Below are 21,700 nucleotides of genomic sequence, written 5' to 3' on the forward strand. Positions count from 1 at the left end.
GGGGGTAAATTTTTTTTATTTCTGGTCAAGATCCAATCCAGGTACACACGTTGAATTCAGCTGTCATATTTCTTTTGTCTTCTTTAATCTGAAACAGACCTTCAGTCTTCTACTTTTTTTACTGGAGTGGGGACAGGGGAATAAGCTTTTTTTTTTTTTTTTTTACTTTTTAAAAATGAGATCTTCAGTTTTTGTCTTTTATGACCTTGACATTACATTTCTGAATATGATATCCCTCAATTTGGGTTTTTCTGATGTATCCTCATAATTTGATTTGGGTTATTCACTTTCCACAGAAATACCACGTAAGTGATGTTGTGACCTTTTCAGGTGCATTCTATCAGGAAGCACATGAAAACCTGTTTGTCCCATTTACTGGTGACATTAACTTTTATCACTTACCTAAGGTAGTATCTACCAGCTTTTTCTACTATAAAGCTGTTATTACCCCCTTTATAATGAATACATTTCCTGTGAGAGAAACATTGAGACTATGTAAATATCTTATTTCCTCATCAAACTTTCACCCATTATTTTAGCATCTACTGGTATTTCTTGCCTGAAACAATTTTTACTGTGATGGCTGCCAAATGATGATATCTAACTTTCATCATTCCTTCAACATGTATTAGTTTATATTCTGCCTTAGGGGGGTTTAATCTCACTTCTTTCCTTCCTTTCCTTGTTTGTTTATCTGCATGGGCTCATGGATTCTTATGTCGTTCTATGGGTTATAATCTGTTTCTATCATTATTTATTTTAATGCCAAAAAATTATAATCTTGAGATTATGTCAGTAAATATTTTTTTTTTTTTTTGAGACAGAGTCTCACTCTGTTGCCCAGGCTGGAGTGCACTGATGAGATCTCAGCTCACTGCAACCTCCGCCTCCTGGGTTCAAGCGATTCTCCTGCCTCAGCCTCCCAAATAGCTGGGATTACAGGTGCCCACCACCATGCCCAGCTTTTTTTTTGTAGCTTTAGTAGAGACTGGTCCAGGCTGGTCTCGAACTCTTGACCTCAAGTGATCCGCCTGCCTCACCCTCCCAAAGTGTTGGGATTACAGGTGTGAGCCACTGTGCCTGGCCTCGGCTAATCTTTGATTGCTTTTTGATGCTTCAAGCTGAAAAAGTTATTCCTTCACAGACATGAAAAATATTTTATTCATTATATTATGTGAAATATATATCAAAAAGGTATCAAACTGCTGGGCCACATGGCGTGATTGCCGACAAGAATAGCAACTGTGTTGGGCCTTGGTCCTGAGGGAACACATGACAATGAGAAGTGGCTTTTGTCCCCTGGCTGGAGAAGTGACAAATAACAGGATCCAGGAGCAGATGTTAAGTGCTGATGATGAGGTAGAGCAGATAGTCATTTGTGGCAGGAATTGATGGCATGTGGTCCCTGAGAGCCAGGGCCATCTGGATGTCTTCCTGTTTGTGGGGTGAGCTGGGTCTGGATGGAAGTGAAGACTTGGCTGAGCCAGGGAGGAATGGCAGGAAGAGGGCACAGGCCAAGCAGGGGTGTGAACTGCGAGAGCATGAAGCAGTTGCTGGAGCAGGAGCTGAGGCCTCCTTGTGGATGAATGGGAGGTGCGTTTGGAAGCAAGATGCCACTTGGAGTGACATGGGCCTTGAATGCCAGACTGAGCATTGCCAGCCAGACCGAATATCACCATCATCGTAATCTAATCATAGTCATCCAGTTGTGAGGTCATCTGATACTGGCAATGGGTACACAAAATATTAAATAGGATATTTATTTCTAAGCCAAGTTTCAGAAAACAATTTACAAACTTTTTTTTTTAGTATAAACATAGTGTATGCTTACTATAAAAGGAAAAGTATAAAACATTACTCAAGTATATATAGAAAATGAGTGGGCTGCTGATCCCCCTCTATATTATCTATTGCTGTGTGACAGTATTACCACAAATATAGTAGCTGAAACAACACATTTGTTTTCTCACAGTTTCTGTGGGTGAGGAGTTCAAGCATAGCTTGGTCCTCTGCAAGCTTACAATCCAAGGGTTGGCTCAGGCTGTATTCTCATCTGAGCACTCTACTGGGGAGGGTTCCAGGCTTACCTGATGGTTGGCGGCATTCAGTCCTTCTAGACTGTCAGACTGAGAGCCTTGGTTTTTGCTGGTGCACTCGGTTCCTTGCTTCGTATAGAGTAGCTCACAATGTAGCAGCTTGTTTCACTAAGACAGCAAGGAAGAGTGTTTCCTAGTAAGACAGACACTGTAGTCCTACCTAATACAATCATGAAAGTGACATACTGTCTCCTTCGCCATATTCTGTTAGAGACAGGTTACAGCTTTGCCCAGTGGCAGTATCCTAGCCAATGAGGTTTATCCGAGGCATGATTATTAAAATAATTGAAAATTTTCCCAATACACCAAAGTGACAACTTACAACATAGGTTGGCAATGGCAATTTTTGACATGTCTACAGAGACTGAATTAAAAAAAAAAAAAAAAAGAAGAAGTTACAGGTTCTGCCCACACTCAAGAGGAAGAGATTATATCAGGGCGTGAATACCAGGAGGCAGGGATTATTAGGAAACATTTTAGGGTTTAACTCCACACCCTCCCCCGAAAATAGATAAAGAAAACACTGCTTAGGGTTACCTTTTTTTTTTTTTTTTTCTGAGACAGAGTTTCGCTCTTGTTGCCCAGGCTGGAGTGCAATGGTGCGATCTCGGCCCACCGCAACCTCCGCCTCCCTGATTCAAGCAATTCTCCTGCTTCAGCCTCCTGAGTAGCTGGGATTATAGGCTTGCACCACCATGCCCGGCTAATTTTGTATTTTTTAGTAGAAATGGGGTTTCTCCATGTTGGTCAGGCTGGTCTCCAACTCCCGACCTCAGGTGACCCACCCACCTTGACCTCTCAAAGTGTTGGGATTACAGGTGTGAGCCACCACGCCTGGCCTAGGGTAACCATTATTAAAAGCAAAATTTGTGGACCATTTTTCTCTGCACATACCAAAGTATAGTAGTAATTTAGGAACAACAAGAGCAAAGGGTGACTCTTGAGATTTTGAGCCTGGATGCCCAGGAGAGAGCTCTGTGCTTTTTCTTGATTCCTCCTAGCAATAATTTGTTAAACAGGAGGTAGAGGACAGAGCAGGTAAATGATAATACCAGTAACTACTTGGAAATAGTGATTTTCATACTGCTTTTAAAAGAGGAATAAACTGGTTTCAGTAGATGACCTTATCCCAAGAGTAATTGAGTTCCCCCTCACTTTTGAACCAGCAACTTTAAGATTTAATTTACAATATTTTCTTCTGGGCATGGTGGCTCATGCCTGTAATCCCAGCACTCTGGGAGGCTGAGGCAGGAAGATACTTGAGCCAAGGAGTTGGAGATCAGCCCTGGGCAACATAGGGAGACCCTCATCTTTCTTTTTTTTTTTTTTAAATAATAATTTACATGTCTTCTGCCCTCTGTCTCTGAGTAACTGCTCTCATGTTGACAAGAACCATATTAGTATGCTAAGGGTAGATGATGTCACTTAGTGGTGTCACCAGCTGCTGCCATGTATGTTCTAAATGAACTGTCCTCCCATAGGGGAATACATACCTGTGTGTGAGACTGGGATTTATGTAGACTTTGGCCCAGCAGGTCCATTTGACAACCAGTGGCCCTCTTAGTTTCTTTTTTTGTTTTTGTTTTTTTTTGAAATGGAGTCTCGCTGTGTCACCTAGGCTGGAGTGCACTGGCACAATCTCGGCTCACTGCAACCTCTGCCTCTGGGCTCAAGCGATTCTCCTGCCTCAGCCTCCCGAGTAGCTGGGATTATAGGTGCACACCACCACGCTCAGCTAACTTTTGTATTTTTAGTAGAGACGGGGTTTTGTCATGTTAGCCAGGCTAGTCTCGAACTCCTGACCTTGTGATTCGCCCACCTTGTCCTCCCAACGTGCTGAGATTATAGGCGTGAGCCACCGTGCCTGGTGCTATACATAATTTTCTATTTTGCTTGTAATATTTTGGGTTTTATTTTTTATTTTTATTTTGAGACAGAGTCTCACTCTGTCACCCAGGCTGGAGTGCAGTGGCACAATCTCAGTTCACTGCAACTTCCACCTCCTGGGTTCGAGCAATTTTTGTGCCTCAGCCTCCCGAGTAGCTGGGACAACAGGCACGCGCCACCACGCCTGGATAAATTTTTGGATTTTTAGTAGAGATAGAGTTTCACCATGTTGGCCAGGCTGGTCCTCAACTCCTGACCTCAAGTGATCTGCCCACCTCAACCTCCTAGAGTGCTGAGATTACACGCATGAGCCACTGTGCTTGGCCATATTTTGAGTTTTATTTAGCATAGTTATACCATGCATATTCTGTTTCTTAATTAATTAATTAATTAATTTTAAATTATTTTTGAGACAGGGTCTCACTCTGTTGCTTAGGCTGGAGTCTCAGTGGTGCAATCTCAGCTCACTGCAGCCTCCATCCCCAGGTTCAAGTGATTCTCTCAGCTTAGCCTCCCGAGTAGCTGGGACTAGAAGCATGCACCACCATGCCTGGCTAATTTTTGTATTTTTTGGTAGAGACAGGGTTTCCTCATGTTGTCCAGGCTGGTCTTGAACTCCTGACCTCAAGTGATCCACCCAACTTGGCCTCCCAAAGTGCTGGGATTACAGGCATGAGCCACCACCCCTGGCCCTATTTATTTGTTTTTGAGACAGTTCTGTCTCACTCTGTTGCCCAAGCTGGAGTGCAGTGGTAGGATCATGGCTCACTGCAGCATCGACCTCCTGGGTTCAGCCTATCCTCCTGCCTCAGTCTCCTGAGTAGCCGAGACTATGGGTGCATGCCACCACACCCATCTACTTTTTGTCTTTTTTCGTAGAGATGGGGGTCTCACTATGTTGCTCAGGCTGGTCTTGAACTCCTGGGCTCAAGTTATCCACCCACCTTGGCCTCCCAAAGTGCTGGAATTACAGGCACGAGCCACTACACCTGACCTATTTTAAAATGTAGAATATTTTTGCTGAATGCATAATTTTAATGTTCCTATTGTGATTTTATTAATTATCACTAATCCTTCATTGTTTGATTAATAAAGGAGGGCAATTAGATGTTAGAATTTTGCAGATTGTACCAGTGACACATGGTCCCTTGGCTAGAATTATGCATAACTTTGATTGTTTTGAGCAAACAACTGTGAGGTCAGTGACAACAATAATGACAAATAATATTCAAGTAACCTCTTGCTGTTAATACTGGGTTTTGTGGCCAGGCACAGTGCCTCACGCCTTGTAATCCCAACACTTCAGGAAGCCGAAGTGGGCAGATCACCTGAGGTCAGGAGTTCGAGACCAGCCTGGCCAACAGAGTGAAACCCCATCTCTACTAAAAATACAAAATAATTAGCCAGGCATGGTGGCACACATCTCTAATCCTAGCTACTCGGGAGGCTGAGGTAGGAGAATCACTTGAACCCGGAGGTGGAGGTTGCAGTGACCCGAGATCGCTCCACTGCATTTCAGCCTGGGTGAGAGAGTGAGACTCTGTCTCAAAAACAAAACAAACAACAATAAAACAAAACAAAACTAAACGAAACTGGGTTTTGTCTTTAACTGCCTCATGGAAACATATAGGAGAGTTGTGAAATAAGTATTCTTATTCCCATTTAACAATGAGGAAACAGTCTTGGAGAGGCTAGCTCCCATGTTTGATGTGACAGTACACTAACATAAGTAAGAGAAGTAAAGAATGCAGCACATTCCAGGCCGGGTACAGTGGCTCATGCCTGTAATCCCAGCACTTTGGGAGGCCAAGGTGGGTGGATCACTTGCAGTCAGGAGTTTGAGACCAGCCTGTCGTAAATGACGAAACCCAGTCTGTACTAAAAATACAAAAATTAGCCGGGCGTGATGGCGGGCGCCTGTAATCCCAGCTACTTGGGAGGCTGAGGCAGAAGAATCGCTTGAACCCAGGAGGCGGAGGTTGCAGTGAGCTGAGATCATGCCACTGCACTCCAGCCTGGGCGACAGAGAGAGACTCTATGTCAAAAAAAAAAAAAAAGGCAGCACATTGGGTATTTCAACATTTTAGAAAAAGGAATAAACAAAACCAACTGTTAAACAAATAGAAAGGGAAGGACTACAGGATCCATAAAATACAGGAATTCTTCAAGGCAGGACAGAATCTTTTCTGCTGAGAGACCAGGGTGAAGGCATTGTGCAGGGAGGTGGTATTTGAAGGATGAGCAAGATTTGGTTTGCGTGTGGGAACAACATGCCAAATAGAGGCAACCACATGGCCTAGACTGGCTGAACTGGCAGCCTTTATTGTGCATACAGAGGGCTCCTTTTGGCTGTGCAAAAATTAGGATAAGGTTGTGAAGTCTAGAAAATATAATTTTTCATGTCTCTAAATATTTGGGTTCAAAAGTAAAATAGTCCAATTTGCAAAACCTTCATGAGAAAGGGACGATTGCTTAAGTCTTGGTGTTTATGTGTCTTTTTTGTTGTTCTATTTTTTATATATTATTTATTTATGTACTTTTTGAGACAGAGTTTGTCACTGTGTTGCCCAGGCTGGAGTGCAGTGGGCAATCTTGGCTCACTGCAACCTCCGCCTACCAGGTTCAAGCGATTCACCTGCCTCAGCCTCCTGAGAAGCTGGGATTACAGGCATCCGCCACCACCCCCAGCTAATTTTTTTGTTTTTGTTTTTTTGTTTTTTTGTTTTTTTTAAGCGGGGGACAGTCTCGTTCTTTCGCCCAGTTTCAAGTACAGTGGCGTGATATTGGTTCACTGCAACCTTTGCCTCCCAGGTTCAAGCGATTCTCCTGCTTCAGCCTCCCGAGTAGATGGGACTACAGGCATGCACCACCACGCCTGGCTGATTTTTTTTTGTTTGTTTGTTTTTGTATTTTTAGTAGAGACGGGGTTTCACCATGTTGGTCAGGCTGGTCTTGAACTCCCGACCTCAAATGATCTGCCCACCTTGGCCTCCCAAAGTGCTAGGATTACAGGCGTGAGCCACCGCACCCGGCCAATTTTGTATTTTTAGTAGAGATGGGGTTTCACCATGCTGGTCAGGCAGGTCTCGAACTCCTGACCTCAGGTGATCCACCTGCCTCAGCCTCCCGAAGTGTTGGGATTACAGGCATGAGCCACCACGTCTGGCCTTTTTTGTTATATTATAACATATCCTAAACATTTTCTCATCATTAAAAAGTTAACATAAACATTTTATTCATATATAATATTTTTATCTACTTTTTTTTCTTTAGAGCTCTACTTCTGGAAGAATCTACTTTTTGATTTGTGGTTCTGAAATTATAGCAAATTGTGTAATTTATCATATTTTATCACAGGCTATTATGCATTACTGATTCATACCCTGTTTGCAGCTTTTCTCACTCTGATGCTTATGTTGATTGTTTTTTCCAGCAGTGCAGGGTAGATTATCAACTGGCTTATAATCAGAAGAGCTTGCTTGTATCACAGTGAGTTATACTTGATTTCACTGGGAAATCTTACTTCCTGAGTTTCCATGGTTAAAGATTTGTAATGCTCAAATCTTCTTTTGATGTTTATTCCATGAGAGAAAACAGAAACTACTTTGTCTTAGTGTTGCCAAATTGAAAAGAGCCTTTGGTTTGGCTAGGGTCTTCGTGATAGTGGCACCTGGCAGTGTCTTCCCTCCTGAGGAGCATCCGTGCTCACCTGAGCCTCTCTGATCCTAGTACTGCCTGTCAGAGGCAGCTGGTCCACCCGAGTGCCAAGCTTGCGCTCCTTTGGAGTTTCAGCTGTACTAACTTTTGCTTAGCTGTGAGGAATCAAGGATTTTGCTTTTGCAGGGGGAGTTTTTATCCTGTAAACTAAACTCGCTTGCTTTGAAAGGTTTACTAGATTGGCAGATTATTAGTCTGATTATTAGTCCAGTCATATCTATCTTTCAACAGATAGTTTGGCCATGACTTTTTTTTTTTTTTTGAGATGGAGTTTCGCTCTTGTCACCCAGGTCAATGGTGTGATCTTGGCTCATTGCAACCTCCGCCACCTGGGTTCAAGCAATTCACCTGCCTCAGCCTTCCAGGTAGCTGGGATTACAGGCACACGCCACCACAGCTAGCTAATTTTTGTATTTTTAGTAGAGACGGGGTTTTGCCATGTTGGCCAGGCTTGTCTTGAACTCCTTACCTCAAGTGATTCACCCACCTCGGTCTCCTAAAGTACTGGGATTACAGGCATGAGCCACCACTCCCAGCCGGCCATGTCTTTTTTCTTTTTTTGTTTTCAGACAGAGTTTGGCTGTTGTTGCCCAGGCTGCAGTGCAATGGTGTGATCGCAGCTCATTTCAACCTCCACCTAGCAGGTTCAAGCGATTCTCCTGCCTCAGCCCCCTGAGTAGCTGGGATTACAGGCACCTGCCACCACGCCCAGCTAATTTTTTGTATTTTTAGTAGAGATGGGGTTTCACCATGTTGGCCAGGCTGGTCTTGAACTCCTGACCTCAGGTGATCTGCCTGCCTTGGCTTCCCAAAATGCTGGGATTACAGGCATGAGCCACTGTGCCCCGCCAACATGTACTGTTATTTATGTTTTAAAAAGATAAAACAGTGTTCAGTATTTTGGTGGAACAAGCTTGGTACTATCCTGCATTGTATAGAGTATTACAAAAGAAAATCTTTAGGTGTCATAGTAAAAGATGTCCCAAAAGGTGGAGATAATAATCTCACTGAAATGTGAATAGTCATACTAGGAACCTTGTGGTTGGTTTTGAATTTCACACTTTCAGGAGGACGTAGACAAAATGAAGTGCTTTCAGGGTGATATGCGTCCCAGCCAGGGCATATGAAGCCTGGTTGAAGAAATGTTTCACACTTGGTTGATAATTATAATAGCTGTCTCCAGCCATGTTCCAGAAATAACATAAGCCTGCTTATGATGTATTTTATATTTGAAATGATAATGGCTTCCATGCGTTGATCACCTACTTTGTGCCAAGTACATACATTATCCATAACCTTTTCTCCAAATCTTTGAAATAGGTGGTATTCTTCCCTTAAGAATCTGGATAATTAGACTAGCTTGCACAGCTAATTTATGCTGCTAATGAAAGGTGGACCTGGGATTAAACGTTGTGCTTTTTGTATTATACCATACTGCCTCTGGCATGAGCATGCAGTGAGGCTGTGGGTGGTGGACACTTCCCCTCTTCTGCTTATGATCAGGTTAATTCCTGAAATTTAAAATGACATTGAATAGTCATAGTAGGTAATATTGAGCACTTATGTGCCATACACCTTTCTAAGCTCTTTGCATGTAATTTATTTAATTCTCACAACTCAGCGAAGTTGTTACCATTATCGTCTCCATCCTGCATATGAGGAAACTGAGGCAAGGGATGTAGGTGGAAGAACTCGGTTTTGAAATAGGCTGTCCAGCTGCAGAACCCACACTTAGCCCCTGTACTGTTTGATTTATGTAGATGACCATTGTGTATACACAGGAGTGCAAGTTTTTGTTTTTGTTTTTGAGACGGAGTCTCACTCTTGTCACCCAGGCTAGAGTGCAATGGCACAATCTCGGCTCACTGCGATCTCCACCTCCTGGTTCAAGTGATTCTCCTGCCTCGGCCTCCTGAGTAAGCTGGATCTACAGGCGCGCACCACCATGCCCAGCTAATTTTTCTTCTTTTTTTTTTTGAGACAAAGTCTTGCTCTGTCGCCCAGGCTGGGGTACAGTGGCGTGATCTTGACCCACTGCAACCTCTGCCTCCTGGGTTCAAGCAATTCTTCCACCTCAGCTTCCCAAGTAGCTGGGACTACAGGCATGTGCCACCATGCCTGGCTGATTTTTATAATTTTATTTGAGACGAGGTTTTACCATGTTGGCCAGGCTGGTCTCAAACTCTTGACCTCAAGTGATCTGCCCACCTCAGCCTTTCAAAGTGCTGGGATTACAGGTGTGAGCCACCGTGCCCCGCTAATTTTTGTATTTTAGTAGAGATGGGGTTTCGCCATGTTGGCCAGGCTGGTCTTGAACTCCTGACTGCAAGTGATCTGCCCGCCTCAGTTTCCCAAAGTGCTGGAATTATAGTCGTGAGCCACTGCACAGGGTTTCAGCCTTAGTCTTTTTTAACCTACAAAATGGCAAGTTTATATGATTTAACCTAATACAGATCAAGGGAAGGATATTCCAAAATAAACTATTTTTTGTTTTAGGAAAGAATTGGATGTATTAAAGTTTTGTGTTTTGAACTTCTCCACTGACATACTTTTCCTGTCCAATTATTTGTCTGAGAAGTGTGTATTCTGTTTCACATCGTGTCACTTTTGCTTCTCCTTTTTTTTTTTTTTTTTTTTTGAGACAGAGTTTCACTCTTATTGCCCAAGCCAGAATGCAATGGCACGATCTCAGCTACTGCAACCTTCGCCTCCCGGGTTCAAGTGATTCTCCTGCCTCAGCCTCCGGAGTTGCTGGGATTATAGATGCATGCCACCACGCCCGGCTAATTTTTTATATTTTTAGTGGAAATGGGGTTTCACCATGTTAGCCAGGCTGGTCTGGAATTCCCGACGTCATATGATCTGCCCGCCTTGGTCTCCCAAAGTGCTAGGATTACAGGCGTGAGCCATCACGCCTGGCCAACTTTTTATTCTCTTACCTGCAACTAATTGATCTGGCATCTTTTATATCTCTTGTTATAGGTAGAAAGTGATTTTAAGGCATTATGCTTTGGGATGTGTGTGTGTGTGTGTGTATAGGTTTTTGTTGGTTTAAATTGGCTCTATAACAGCATCCTTCAGACAACCAAACCTAATTTTGAAGTGTAGAGTATAATTTAGATCAAATTTAAGAGTTTTAAAATTACTTCTGATTATGGGATGACACTTGAAAAAGTAATCATAATACTTACCAAAGGTTTAACAGGCTACCTGCTTCCAGTGGAGATTGTGTGATTGTGTTTACGAAAAATCTGATTAACTCAAGAAAGGGCCATTCATTGCATACTGAATTCCTAATTTTTTAAAAAAAGATCCATTTAATATAATATATTCTTGGGTGACCAAATCTGTAGCATAGGAATGACTTAATGTGATTTTTTGTTGGTGGGAAGACATTCTAAAGGGAGTCCTCAATAAACTGCATTTCTAACACACAAGAGGTTCTTGTGGCCTGGGGGCGGTGGCTCACACCTGTAATTCCAGCACTCTGGGAGGCTGAGGCGGGCGGATCACTTGAAGTCAGGAGTTCGAGACCAGGCTGGACCAGTCTCTGCTAAAGCTATGAAAAAAAAAAACTGGACGTGGTGGTGGGCATCTGTAATCCCAGCTACTCAGGAGGCTGAGGCTGGAGAATCGCTTGAACTGGGGAGGTGGAGGTTGCAGTGAGCCGAGATCTCACCATTGCACTCCAGCCTGGACAAAGAGCAAGACTCCGTCTCAAAAAAAAAAAAAAAAAAAGTCCTTGTGATGGGTTTACTTTTTGTCATTGGTGCCTGACCGACTATTGCCTTCTGCTTATTTGTCTTTTAGGGTCATGCTTTTATTGTCTCTTTGAAATTGATCATTGAGTCCTATGAGTCCTCCTTATGCCTTCCACCTCCATTTAGTTAGCTGGTTTTTCTTGCAGTCTCTGGGTCCTTTTTGTTGTTGTTTGTTTTGCATTTGTTATTATTGTTATTCATACATTTTTGAGACAGGGTCTTGCTTTGTTGCCCAGGCTGGAGTGCAGTGGTACAGTCATGGCTCACTGCAGCCTCAACCTGCTGGGCTCAAGGGATCCTCCCACCTGAGCTTTCTGGGTAGCTGGGACTATAGGCACATGCCATCATGCCTGGCTAATTAACAAAAATTTTTTTTTTGTAGAGATGGGGTCTTGCTGAGTTGTCTACACTGGTCTTGAGGATCCTGGCCTCAAGTGATCCTCTTGCCTTGGCCTCATTTATTATTATTTTTAATTGACATGTAATAATTTTACATATTCATGTGGTACAGTGATATTTCCTTACATGTATACGATGTATAATGATTAAATCAGGATAATTAGCAAATCCGTCACCTTGAGCATTTATTTCTTTGTGTTCAGAACATTCAAAATCTGCTTTTCTAGCTATTTGAAAATATACAATAAATTGTTATTAATTATAGTTCCCCCATAGTGCTGTAGAATGCTAGAACTTATTCCTCCTATTCTGGATCCCTTTTTTTTTTTTTTTTTTTCTGAGACGGGGTCTTGCTCTGTCGCCCAGGCTCGAGTGCAGAGGTGCGATCTCGGCTCACTGCAAACTCCGCCTCCTGGGTTCAAGCCATTCTCCTGTTTCAGCCTTCTGGGTAGCTGGGACTACAGGTGCCTGACACCATGCCCGACTAATTTTGTTGTATTTTTAGTAGAGACAGGGTTTCACCATGTTAGCCAGGATGGTCTCGATTTCCTGACCTTGTGATCTGCCTGCCTCGGCCTCCCAAAGTGCTGGGATTACAGGTGTGAGCCACCACGCCTGGTGTGTTTTTTTTTTTTTTTTTGAGACAGAGTCTTGCTCTGTCACCCAGGCTGTAGTGCGGCGGTGTGATCTTGGCTCACTGCAACCTCCGCCTCCCAGGTTCAAGCGATTCTTCTGCCTCAACCTCCCGAGTAGCTGGGATTACAGGCATGTGCCACCATGCCCAGCTAATTTTTGTATTTTTAGTAGAGATGGGGTTTCACCATGTTGTCCAGGCTGGTCCGAACTCCTGACCTCAGGTGATCCGCCCACCTCGGCCTCCCAAAGTGCTGGGATTACAGGCGTGAGCCACTGTACCCGCCAAATCTGGATCCTTTTGATCAGACAAAGTATATTGTAAAACAAAGTACGTGTTGAAATCTCAAAGACTCAATACTAAAACCTTTGTAACTGTTACACTTTCCTTGCACAAAAACTGACGTAAAATCTCTTAGGTTTCATAGAGAGATACTGAGGAATGTTCCCTATTTCCGTCCACACAGATAGGTACCAGGATGGTAGTAAATGTAAGTCTGGTCCAACTCATAAGTGCTAGCTTGAGATCCTTGATTTTATTTATTTTATTTATTTTTTATTTTTTTGAGACAGAGTCTGGCTCTGTTGACCAGGGTGGAGCACAGTGGCATGATCTCAGCTCACTGCAACTTCTGCCTTCGGGTTCAAGCAATTATCGTGCCTCAGCCTCCCGAATAGCTAGAATTACAGATGTGCTCCACCATGCCTGGCTAATTTTTTTGTTTGTTTGTTTTTTGTTTGAGTCAAAGTCTTGCTCTTGTCTCCCAGGCTGGAGTGCAATGGCATGATCTCGACTTACTGCAACCTCCGCCTCCCGGGTTCAAGGAATTCTCCTGCCTCAGCCTCCCAAGTAGCTGGGATTACAGGCACCTGCCATCATGCCCGGCTAATTTTTGTATTTTTAGTAGAGACAGGGTTTCACCATATTGGCCAGGCTGGTCTCGAACTCCTGACCTCAGGCGATCTGCCTCCCTTGGCCTCCCAAAGTGCTGGGATTACAAGTGTGAACCACCATGCCCAGCCCATTTCTTTTGTATTTTTAATAAAGATGGGGTTTTACCATGTTGGTCAGGCTGGTCATGAACTCCTGATCTCGAGTGATCCACCTGCCTTGGCCTCCCAAAGTGCTAGGATTACAAGTGTGAGCTGCTCTGCTTGACCTGAGATCCTTGATTTTTATTTTTATTTTTTTAAGGATTTTTCCTTAAAGTATATGAAACCCTGAAAACTTGTACGACTGTTTAAAATAAACATGTTGATTTCTTCTTCCTAAAGATGAATCACAATTGAGTCTTATTTGACCTGAAGTTGTTTTCATTCTCTCTAAACAGTAATTTGAGGAGGTAATGGCAGTCTGATGTCTCAGGCTACATATGCACGCTAGTCTTTCACCCTCAGTTGTCATGTGTTAATGCATGTTTTGTAATAACTGGGATAAATACAAGGAACCTTTGCTTTTGTTTTTATTTTTTTCAGTAACAAATACTTTTAAGAAAACAGATGATTTTGGGTCATCTAATGCACCAGCTGTCGACCTAGACCATAAGTTTAGATGCAAAGTTGTGGACTGTTTAAAATTTTTCCGCAAAGCCAAACTGTTGCACTATCACATGAAGTATTTCCATGGAATGGAGAAGTCACTGGAGCCAGAAGAGAGCCCGGGAAAGAGGCATGTCCAAACCAGGGGCCCTTCAGCTTCAGACAAGCCCAGCCAGGAGACCCTGACCAGGAAGCGGGTCTCTGCCAGTTCCCCAAGTAAGTATCTTCATTCTTCCTTGTGTCATGGATGGCTCAGTTGCTTGGCCACAGTGCTTGTGTTTTCTGACACACAAAGCAGGCATTAGGTTTGTCTGTTCCAGTTGAATCCCACAGGACTGAACATATTAAGTGATCCTCTGGGCTGTGCCACGGAGCTGTGGCCTTCCTACAGGAAGCAGGAACACCTAACTGAGAATTACCTTGAAAAATCGCTTAGCCTCTGAAGGCCTTGCTGCTTCCAGTATGAGTGGGGACAGTTAAGCAAAGGGACCTTATTCAGAAGCCAGCAGGAGAACTCGTGCTCAGAGCAGCATGGGTGCCATCGTCCCACTCTCCCAAACCTGTGCGTTTTCCTTGCCAGCAGCACAAAAGAGCACGATAACCAAAAGGTGATATGTGATTCTACTGCTGGGTCCAAATGTGAATCCTGTTTCATCTTAAGTGCAACTGAAGATATTTATAATAGCACTGTTTGTTTTGCATAGAAACCATAATAGGGGTTACCATAAAATCTCATTTTATAACTTATTACAGAGAACCTTTTAGGAAATATCTTCTAAAGCTTACAGAAATTGAAAAATTACATGTTTCCAGGGGAATTTCAGAAGAATTAATGGATTTCCAATAAATTATATAATCTTCCCAGCTTTTTACTTGCTATTGTAATATCACTACCTACTTCTTGGCTTAGAGGTTTTCTATTAAAATGTGTAGGTCTTAAATGGTATATGGAACTCCTAGGACATCTGGCAGTGTTCCCAGTAGAGTATACAATCAGGTTTCAGGACAGGGGCAGAGCCATGCAGACTAAGGTGAACTCTGACCCTCCGAGGGGTCAACCTTCATTTATGCTGTCAAGACTTTGTATGTGCTGTATTATCCATTAAAAATATAATGTGAGGCCAGGCACAGTGTTTCATGCCTATAATTCCAGTGCTTTGGGAGGCCAAGGCAGGAGGATCACCTGAGGTCAGGAGTTCGAGACCAGCCTTACTAACATGGTGAAACCCCGTCTCTACTAAAAATACAAAAAAATTAGCCGGGCTTGGTGGTGCATGCCTGTAATCCGAGCTACTCTGGAGGTTGAGGCAGGAGAATTGTTTGAACCCAGGAGGCAGAGGTTGCAGTGAACCGAGATCATGCCACTGCACTCCAGCCTGGGCGACTGAGACTCCTTCTCAAAACAACAACCAAATAAGCTAGCATAAACTCATGCAGATTGTATGGTTCTGCTTATATAAAGTTCAAAAATGAGTAAGAAAAATAATCTATGGTATTTGAGGTCAGGACAGTAGTTACCTTTGGGAGGAGGTGGGTAGGACTGGAAACTGGGCAGGAGGGAGTCTTCTAGGGCTCCGGAATGTTCTGTTTCCTGATCTGCATGGTGGTTATACAGGTGTGTTCATTTATGAAAAAGTATTGGTTTATGTGTTTGTGTGTACTTTTCTGTGTATGTTTTATGCCTCAATAAAAAGCATGCTTAGGCGGACATAGTGGCTCACACCTGAAATCCCAGCACTTTGGGAGGTGGATCACCTGAGGTCAGGAGTTCGAGACCAGCCTGGCCAATATGATGAAACCCCGTCTCTATTAAAAATACAAAAAGCTCTCCCTCTCCCTCTCCCTCTCCCCTCTTTCCACGGTCTCCCTCTCCCTCTCTTTCCACGGTCTCCCTCTCCCTCTCTTTCCACGGTCTCCCTCTGATGCCGAGCCGAAGCTGGACGGTACTGATGCCATCTCGGCTCACTGCAACCTCCCTGCCTGATTCTCCTGCCTCAGCCTGCCGAGTGCCTGCGATTGCAGGCCCGCACCGCCACGCCTGACTGGTTTTCATATTTTTTTGGTGGAGACGGGGTTTCGCTGTGTTGGCCGGGCTGGTCTCCAGCTCCTAACCGTGAGTGATCCGCCAGCCTCGGCCTCCCGAGGTGCCGGGATTGCAGACGGAGTCTCCTTCACTCAGTGCTCAATGGTGCCCAGGCTGGAGTGCAGTGGCGTGATCTCGGCTCGCTACAACATCCACCTCCCAGCAGCCTGCCTTGGCCTCCCAAAGTGCCGAGATTGCAGCCTCTGCCCGGCCGCCACCCCGTCTGGGAAGTGAGGAGCGTCTCTGCCTGGCCGCCCATCGTCTGGGATGTGAGGAGCCCCTCTACCTGGCTGCCCAGTCTGGAGAGTGAGGAGCGTCTCTGCCCGGCCGCCATCTCATCTAGGAAGTGAGGAGCGCCTCTTCCCGGCCGCCATCCCATCTGGGAAGTGAGGAGCGTCTCTGCCCGGCCGCCCATCGTCTGAGATGTGGGGAGCACCTCTGCCCTGCCGCCCCGTCCGGGATGTGAGGAGCGTCTCTGCCCGGCCGCCCCGTCTGAGAAGTGAGGAGACCCTCTGCCTGGCAACCGCCCCGTCTGAGAAGTGAGGAGCCCCTCCGCCCGGCAGCCGCCCCGTCTGAGAAGTGAGGAGCCCCTCCGCCCAGCAGCCACCCCGTCTGGGAAGTGAGGAGCGTCTCCGCCCGGCAGCCACCTCGTCCGGGAGGGAGGTGGGGGGGTCAGCCCCCCGCCCAGCCAGCCGCCCCGTCCGGGAGGTGAGGGGCGCCTCTGCCCGGCCGCCCCTACTGGGAAGTGAGGAGCCCCTCTGCCCGGCCGGCCGCCCCGTCCGGCAGGGAGGTGGGGGGGGTCAGCCCCCCGCCCGGCCAGCCGCCCCATCCGGGAGGTGAGGGGCGCCTCTGCCCGGCCGCCCCTACTGGGAAGTGAGGAGCCCCTCTGCCTGGCCGGCCGCCCCGTCCGGGAGGGAGGTGGGGGGGTCAGCCCCCCACCCGGCCAGCCGCCCCGTCCAGGAGGGAGGTGGGGGGGGTCAGCCCCCCTCCTGGCCAGCCGCCCCGTCCGGGAGGGAGGTGGGGGGGGTCAGCCTCCGCCCGGCCAGCCGCGCCGTCCGGGAGGGAGGTGGGGGGGTCAGCCCCCCGCCCGGCCAGCCGCCCAGTCCGGGAGGTGAGGGGCGCCTCTGCCCGGCCACCACCCCGTCTGGGAGGTGTACCCAACAGCTCATTGAGAACGGGCCATGATGACAATGGCGGTTTTGTGGAATAGAAAGAGGGGAAGGGTGGGGAAAAGATTGAGAAATCGGATGGTTGCCCTGTCTGTGTAGAAAGAGGTAGACATGGGAGACTTTTCATTTTGTTCTGTACTAAGAAAAATTCTTCTGCCTTGGGATCCTGTTGATCTGTGACCTTACCCCCAACCCTGTGCTCTCTGAAACATGTGCTGTATCCACTCAGGGTTGAATGGATTAAGGGCGGTGCAAGATGTGCTTTGTTAAACAGATGCTTGAAGGCAGCATGCTCCTTAAGAGTCATCACCACTCCCTAATCTCAAGCACCCAGGGGCACAAACACTGCGGAAGGCCGCAGGGTCCTCTGCCTAGGAAAACCAGAGACCTCTGTTCACTTGTTTATCTGCTGACCTTCCCTCCACTATTGTCCTGTGACCCTGCCAAATCCCCCTCTGCGAGAAACACCCAAGAATGATCAATAAAAAAAATAAATAAATAAAAATAAAAAATAAAAAATAAAAAAAATAAAAAATAAAATAAAAATAAAAATACAAAAATTAGCCAGGCGTGGTGGCAGGTGCCTGTAATCCCAGCCACTCAGGAGGCTGAGGCAGGAGAATCGCTTGAACCTAGGAAACAGAGGTTGCAGTGAGCCAAGATCGTGACACTGCACTCCAGCTTGGGTGACAGAGCAAAACTCTGTCTAAAAAAAAAAAAAAAAAAAAAAAAGTGTGCTTAAAACATATACTTGGAAATGGTAAAAATGCAGTAAGAATGTAAGAAACTGCAGAGAGATACCAAGATAAAGGATTGGGCTTTTTACTTGAAATAATGAATGTAATTGAGAGGATTTTAATGTTTGTTTGTTTCCTTTTATCTGACTTACCTCCAAATTAATCTCCTTTTCAGTCCCATGGCACTAATCTAGGTTTCTCCTCTTGCCCTGGTTGTTGTGGTCATTTCTTAATCAGTTTTCCTCCCATCATTCTTTACTCACTGTGGTTATCCATCATTTTGCCATCAGATCGATCTTTAAGAGTACAAACCTGATTATATCACTCTCTTGCTAAATAATATGTAAGGACAGAATGATGCTTCTGCAAAGCATAAGTTTTGGAGCTGGGCACATGGGTTGTGAATCCCATGTGTTGCCTCAGTCACTGTTGGACTCTCTTCAGGTCTCCAGACCTCACTGTCTCTTTCTGAGTGTAAACCTGAGTTCTTGTGATTAGTTTGTGAGCTAATCTTTTTAATAAGCCTGTGTAAACCTGAGTTCTTGTGATTAGTTTGTGAGCTAATCTTTTTAATAAGCCTGTTTCAAGGCCTGGTGTGGGGAAGTGGATTTCCTTCTTCCCCTTGCTTTCCAGAATTTCATCCTTCTCATCCAGCCATATGTGGCTGAGTTGGGTACATTTGTGTGAGCTCTCTAGCTGGATTCTGAGTGCTGTTGGGGAGGAATTATGTTGAGTCATCTTGAGTCACTACAGTATCCCATGGGCTCTGCAGCACTGTAGAAACAACCAGCTCTGAAGGACTGGAGATTATGTTGAGTAAATGGAGGTCATTGAGGTGTCAGGAGCCAGTAGAAATAGCAGGTGCTGGATATTGTAATGGATTGACATCTGGGCAGGATGAGGGTACAACACTGGAAGTAGAGTGCAGCCTACCCCAGACAGCACAAAGCCACCAGAGTTAGGTTGTTCCAAAGGCTAAGACTTGACAGGCAGGAGGCCATTGAGGGACCCATGGAAGTCCTGCTTGCCTGACCATCGTGGTGTGTGCTCTCTGTGCTAGGACGTAGTGCCTCTGCCTCTCCCTGTTCATGGTAATTGTCTGAGGAGGGACTTTGCTCAGTATAATGCACCTGAGCGTGGGGCAGGTATTCCTGGCCAGATGCTGATCTACCACCTGGCTTTGGGATTCTTGGTTAACTGTACTTGCATGACTTGGTTTATGTTGAGTAATATGTGTCAGCTCACCTGAGTTTGAATACAGGCTCTACCGCTTGCTTGCTCCAGGACCTTGGGCAGAGAACTTGCTAAACTTCAATTTTCCCATCTGTGAAATAGAGATAATAGTACTACCTACCTCATAACTTTGTTACACTAAATGACCCAAGGGGAAATGCTTTGTAAAATGTCTGGCCTATAATAAACTCTGAATACACAGTCTCTTTATCTCAGTGAAAGCATTTACCCAGGCAGTCAGAGATCTGAGTTCTGAACTCAGCCAACCACTGATGAGCTACAAAACCAATAGACAAGACATTGCCATTTTGGTATAATTAAGAAGGCTGAGTGACTGATTTTCTTTTCTTTTTTCTTTCTTTTTTTTTTTTTTTTTTTTGAGTGATTTTCGTTTCCTTTCCTTTCCTTTCCTATCCTTTCTTTCTTTCTTTTTTTTTTTTTTGAGTAATTGATTTTCTACTTTCATGTCTCCCTCTTGGGTCTCATGCATTATACTGACCTGGGATTTTATTCTCTCTGTTAATCCTGAAGGATCCTTTTCAATGGGATTTGGAAATTTCTTGGTGAATTGGAGATTTTTGTTTACCAGTTTTTAAAAATAAGGCCTGCTGTATACTCACTAGACTAGTAGGGTTGGACAATTATAAAATGCTTTAAGGGAAACAAGAGTCTTTTAAATCCCTATGCTTTAACTTGTTGCCAAAAGGTTTTTTAAGTCCTTATGTTTTAATTTGTTTAAAGTGGTCCTTTGTAAAATTGATCAATTTGGCAGCAGAATGTGCCACACAGACCACTCACCCACTGTTTGATCATTTCTGTACCCTCTCAGTGAGGGCACAGTCTGATCATTTCTGTACCCTCTCAGTGAGGGCAGGATTTGTGCAGCCAGGAAGGAATGTACCCCCATCCACATGTCAGGTGGACACAGCCTCCTAGACAACATGGCGATTACCCAAATGTATCTCCCATGCCTCATTGCTGATACGTTTAGCAGTTACCAGACCGAAGGAACTAGACCATCCATCTCGCTGTGATCCAGATGGAAAATTGAAAGCCTGGCCACCAGCCCTGACTGTCCCACTAACCAGCAAGAGCCTCGGTATTATCATATGTGGATGGGGCTCAGTAGACATGTTCAGTGTTTATCACGTAGCTAGCTATCAATGAGAGTGAACATAGTAGTGTATGCTGAAGATTCTGTAGTGTGGCTGCCTTATTCTGCTGCAGCTCTCCAGAAGGCACCCCTGTTCCAGGCATCACCCCTTACCTTTCTCCCATCAAAGCCTTGCCCCAGTTTGTCACGGTTTTACTGGATACTTGACTAATCTGATAACCAAAAATTTGAAAGAATAGAACCAACTTAATAGTATCGTGGTTTCACCTCAGGCTTCTGAGAAAGCTCTTATCTCTAGGGTGGAATTTCAGACAGTGTGGGGAGTTCGGTTGGGGAGACGTTTCACTGGGAGACGTTTCACAGTGGGACTCTGATACCAGGCAGCCTGTGTTTTAGTTTACAGGCAGTGTGAACTTGACATTCTGTTTAAGTGAAAAACAGAATATTATAGGATTTGTGCTGCGTGATAATAGTAACTGTAAAAAAGTACCCCCTTTATGCTGAATGCTCTGATTTTTTTTTTTTTTTTGAGACAGAATCTCACTCTGTTGCCCAGCCTGGAGTGCAGTGGCGTGATCTTGGCTCACTGCAACCTCTGCCTTCGGGGTTCAAGCAATTCTCCTGCCTCAGCCTCCCAAATAGCTGGGATTACAGGCATTCACCACCACACCCAGCTAATTTTTGTATTTTTAGTACAGATGGGGTTTTGCCATGTTGTCCAGGCTGGTCTTGAACTCCTGGCCTCAAGTGGTCCCGAACTTGGGTTCTCATGGATTTCTCTGATGGAGATTCCTGGGGCTTCCAGCAAAACCACTGGGACTCGAAAGTACCCTGCAGAGATTTCTTGGCTTTGGACTCCTCAATTTCTGGGTTGGTAAGGTTGGGCAGAAGTAGTAGTTCTGGTCTGAGAGTCCGTAGACTGATCTTAGTAGCAACCTGCCACTGTTCCCTTTGTGATCTCAGGCAGGTCTCTTCACAGATCTGATTTCTTTTCTCTTCCTTCCTTCCTTCCTTCCTTTCTTTTCTTTCTTTCTCTTTCTTTTTTTTTGTTTGTTTGAGATGAAGTTTCGCTCTTGTTGCCCAGGCTGGAGTGCAATAGTGCGATCTCGGCTCACCACAACCTCCGCCTCCCGGATTCAAATGATTCTCCTGCCTCAGCCTCCCGAGTAGCTGGGATTACAGGCGTGCACCACCATGCCTGGCTAATTTTGTATTTTTAGTAGAGACTGGGCTTCTCCGTGTTGGTCAGGCTGGTCTCAAACTCCCGACCTCAGATGATCTGCCTGCCTTGGCCTCCCAAAGTGCTGGGATTACAAAGATGAGCCACCGTGC

The 21,700-nt window shown here is 45.1% G+C and overlaps 1 protein-coding gene and 1 non-coding gene across 4 annotated transcripts in view; both read left to right on the top strand.

Moving 5' to 3' along the window:
* The window catches only part of PHF20 (PHD finger protein 20), a 184,213-nt gene that overhangs the window by 117,119 nt on the left and 45,394 nt on the right, over positions 1-21,700 (top strand). For 2 of the 3 annotated variants that reach the window (XM_034947499.3, XM_055104818.1), the window contains one exon: positions 13,970-14,248. The exons of the other annotated variant lie outside the window; for it this stretch is intronic. In XM_034947499.3, coding sequence (XP_034803390.1) covers positions 13,970-14,248 — 279 coding nt within the window. The remainder of the gene's footprint in view (positions 1-13,969; positions 14,249-21,700) is intronic. 3 annotated transcript variants of the gene reach the window in all.
* Positions 2,319-2,461, top strand: LOC112438049 (U4 spliceosomal RNA). Its single transcript, XR_003026547.2, has one exon. It is a non-coding gene; the product is annotated as a U4 spliceosomal RNA (small nuclear RNA).

The sequence above is a fragment of the Pan paniscus genome, chromosome 21 (genome assembly GCF_029289425.2).
Source record: "Pan paniscus chromosome 21, NHGRI_mPanPan1-v2.0_pri, whole genome shotgun sequence".
Classification (NCBI taxonomy): domain Eukaryota; kingdom Metazoa; phylum Chordata; class Mammalia; order Primates; family Hominidae; genus Pan; species Pan paniscus.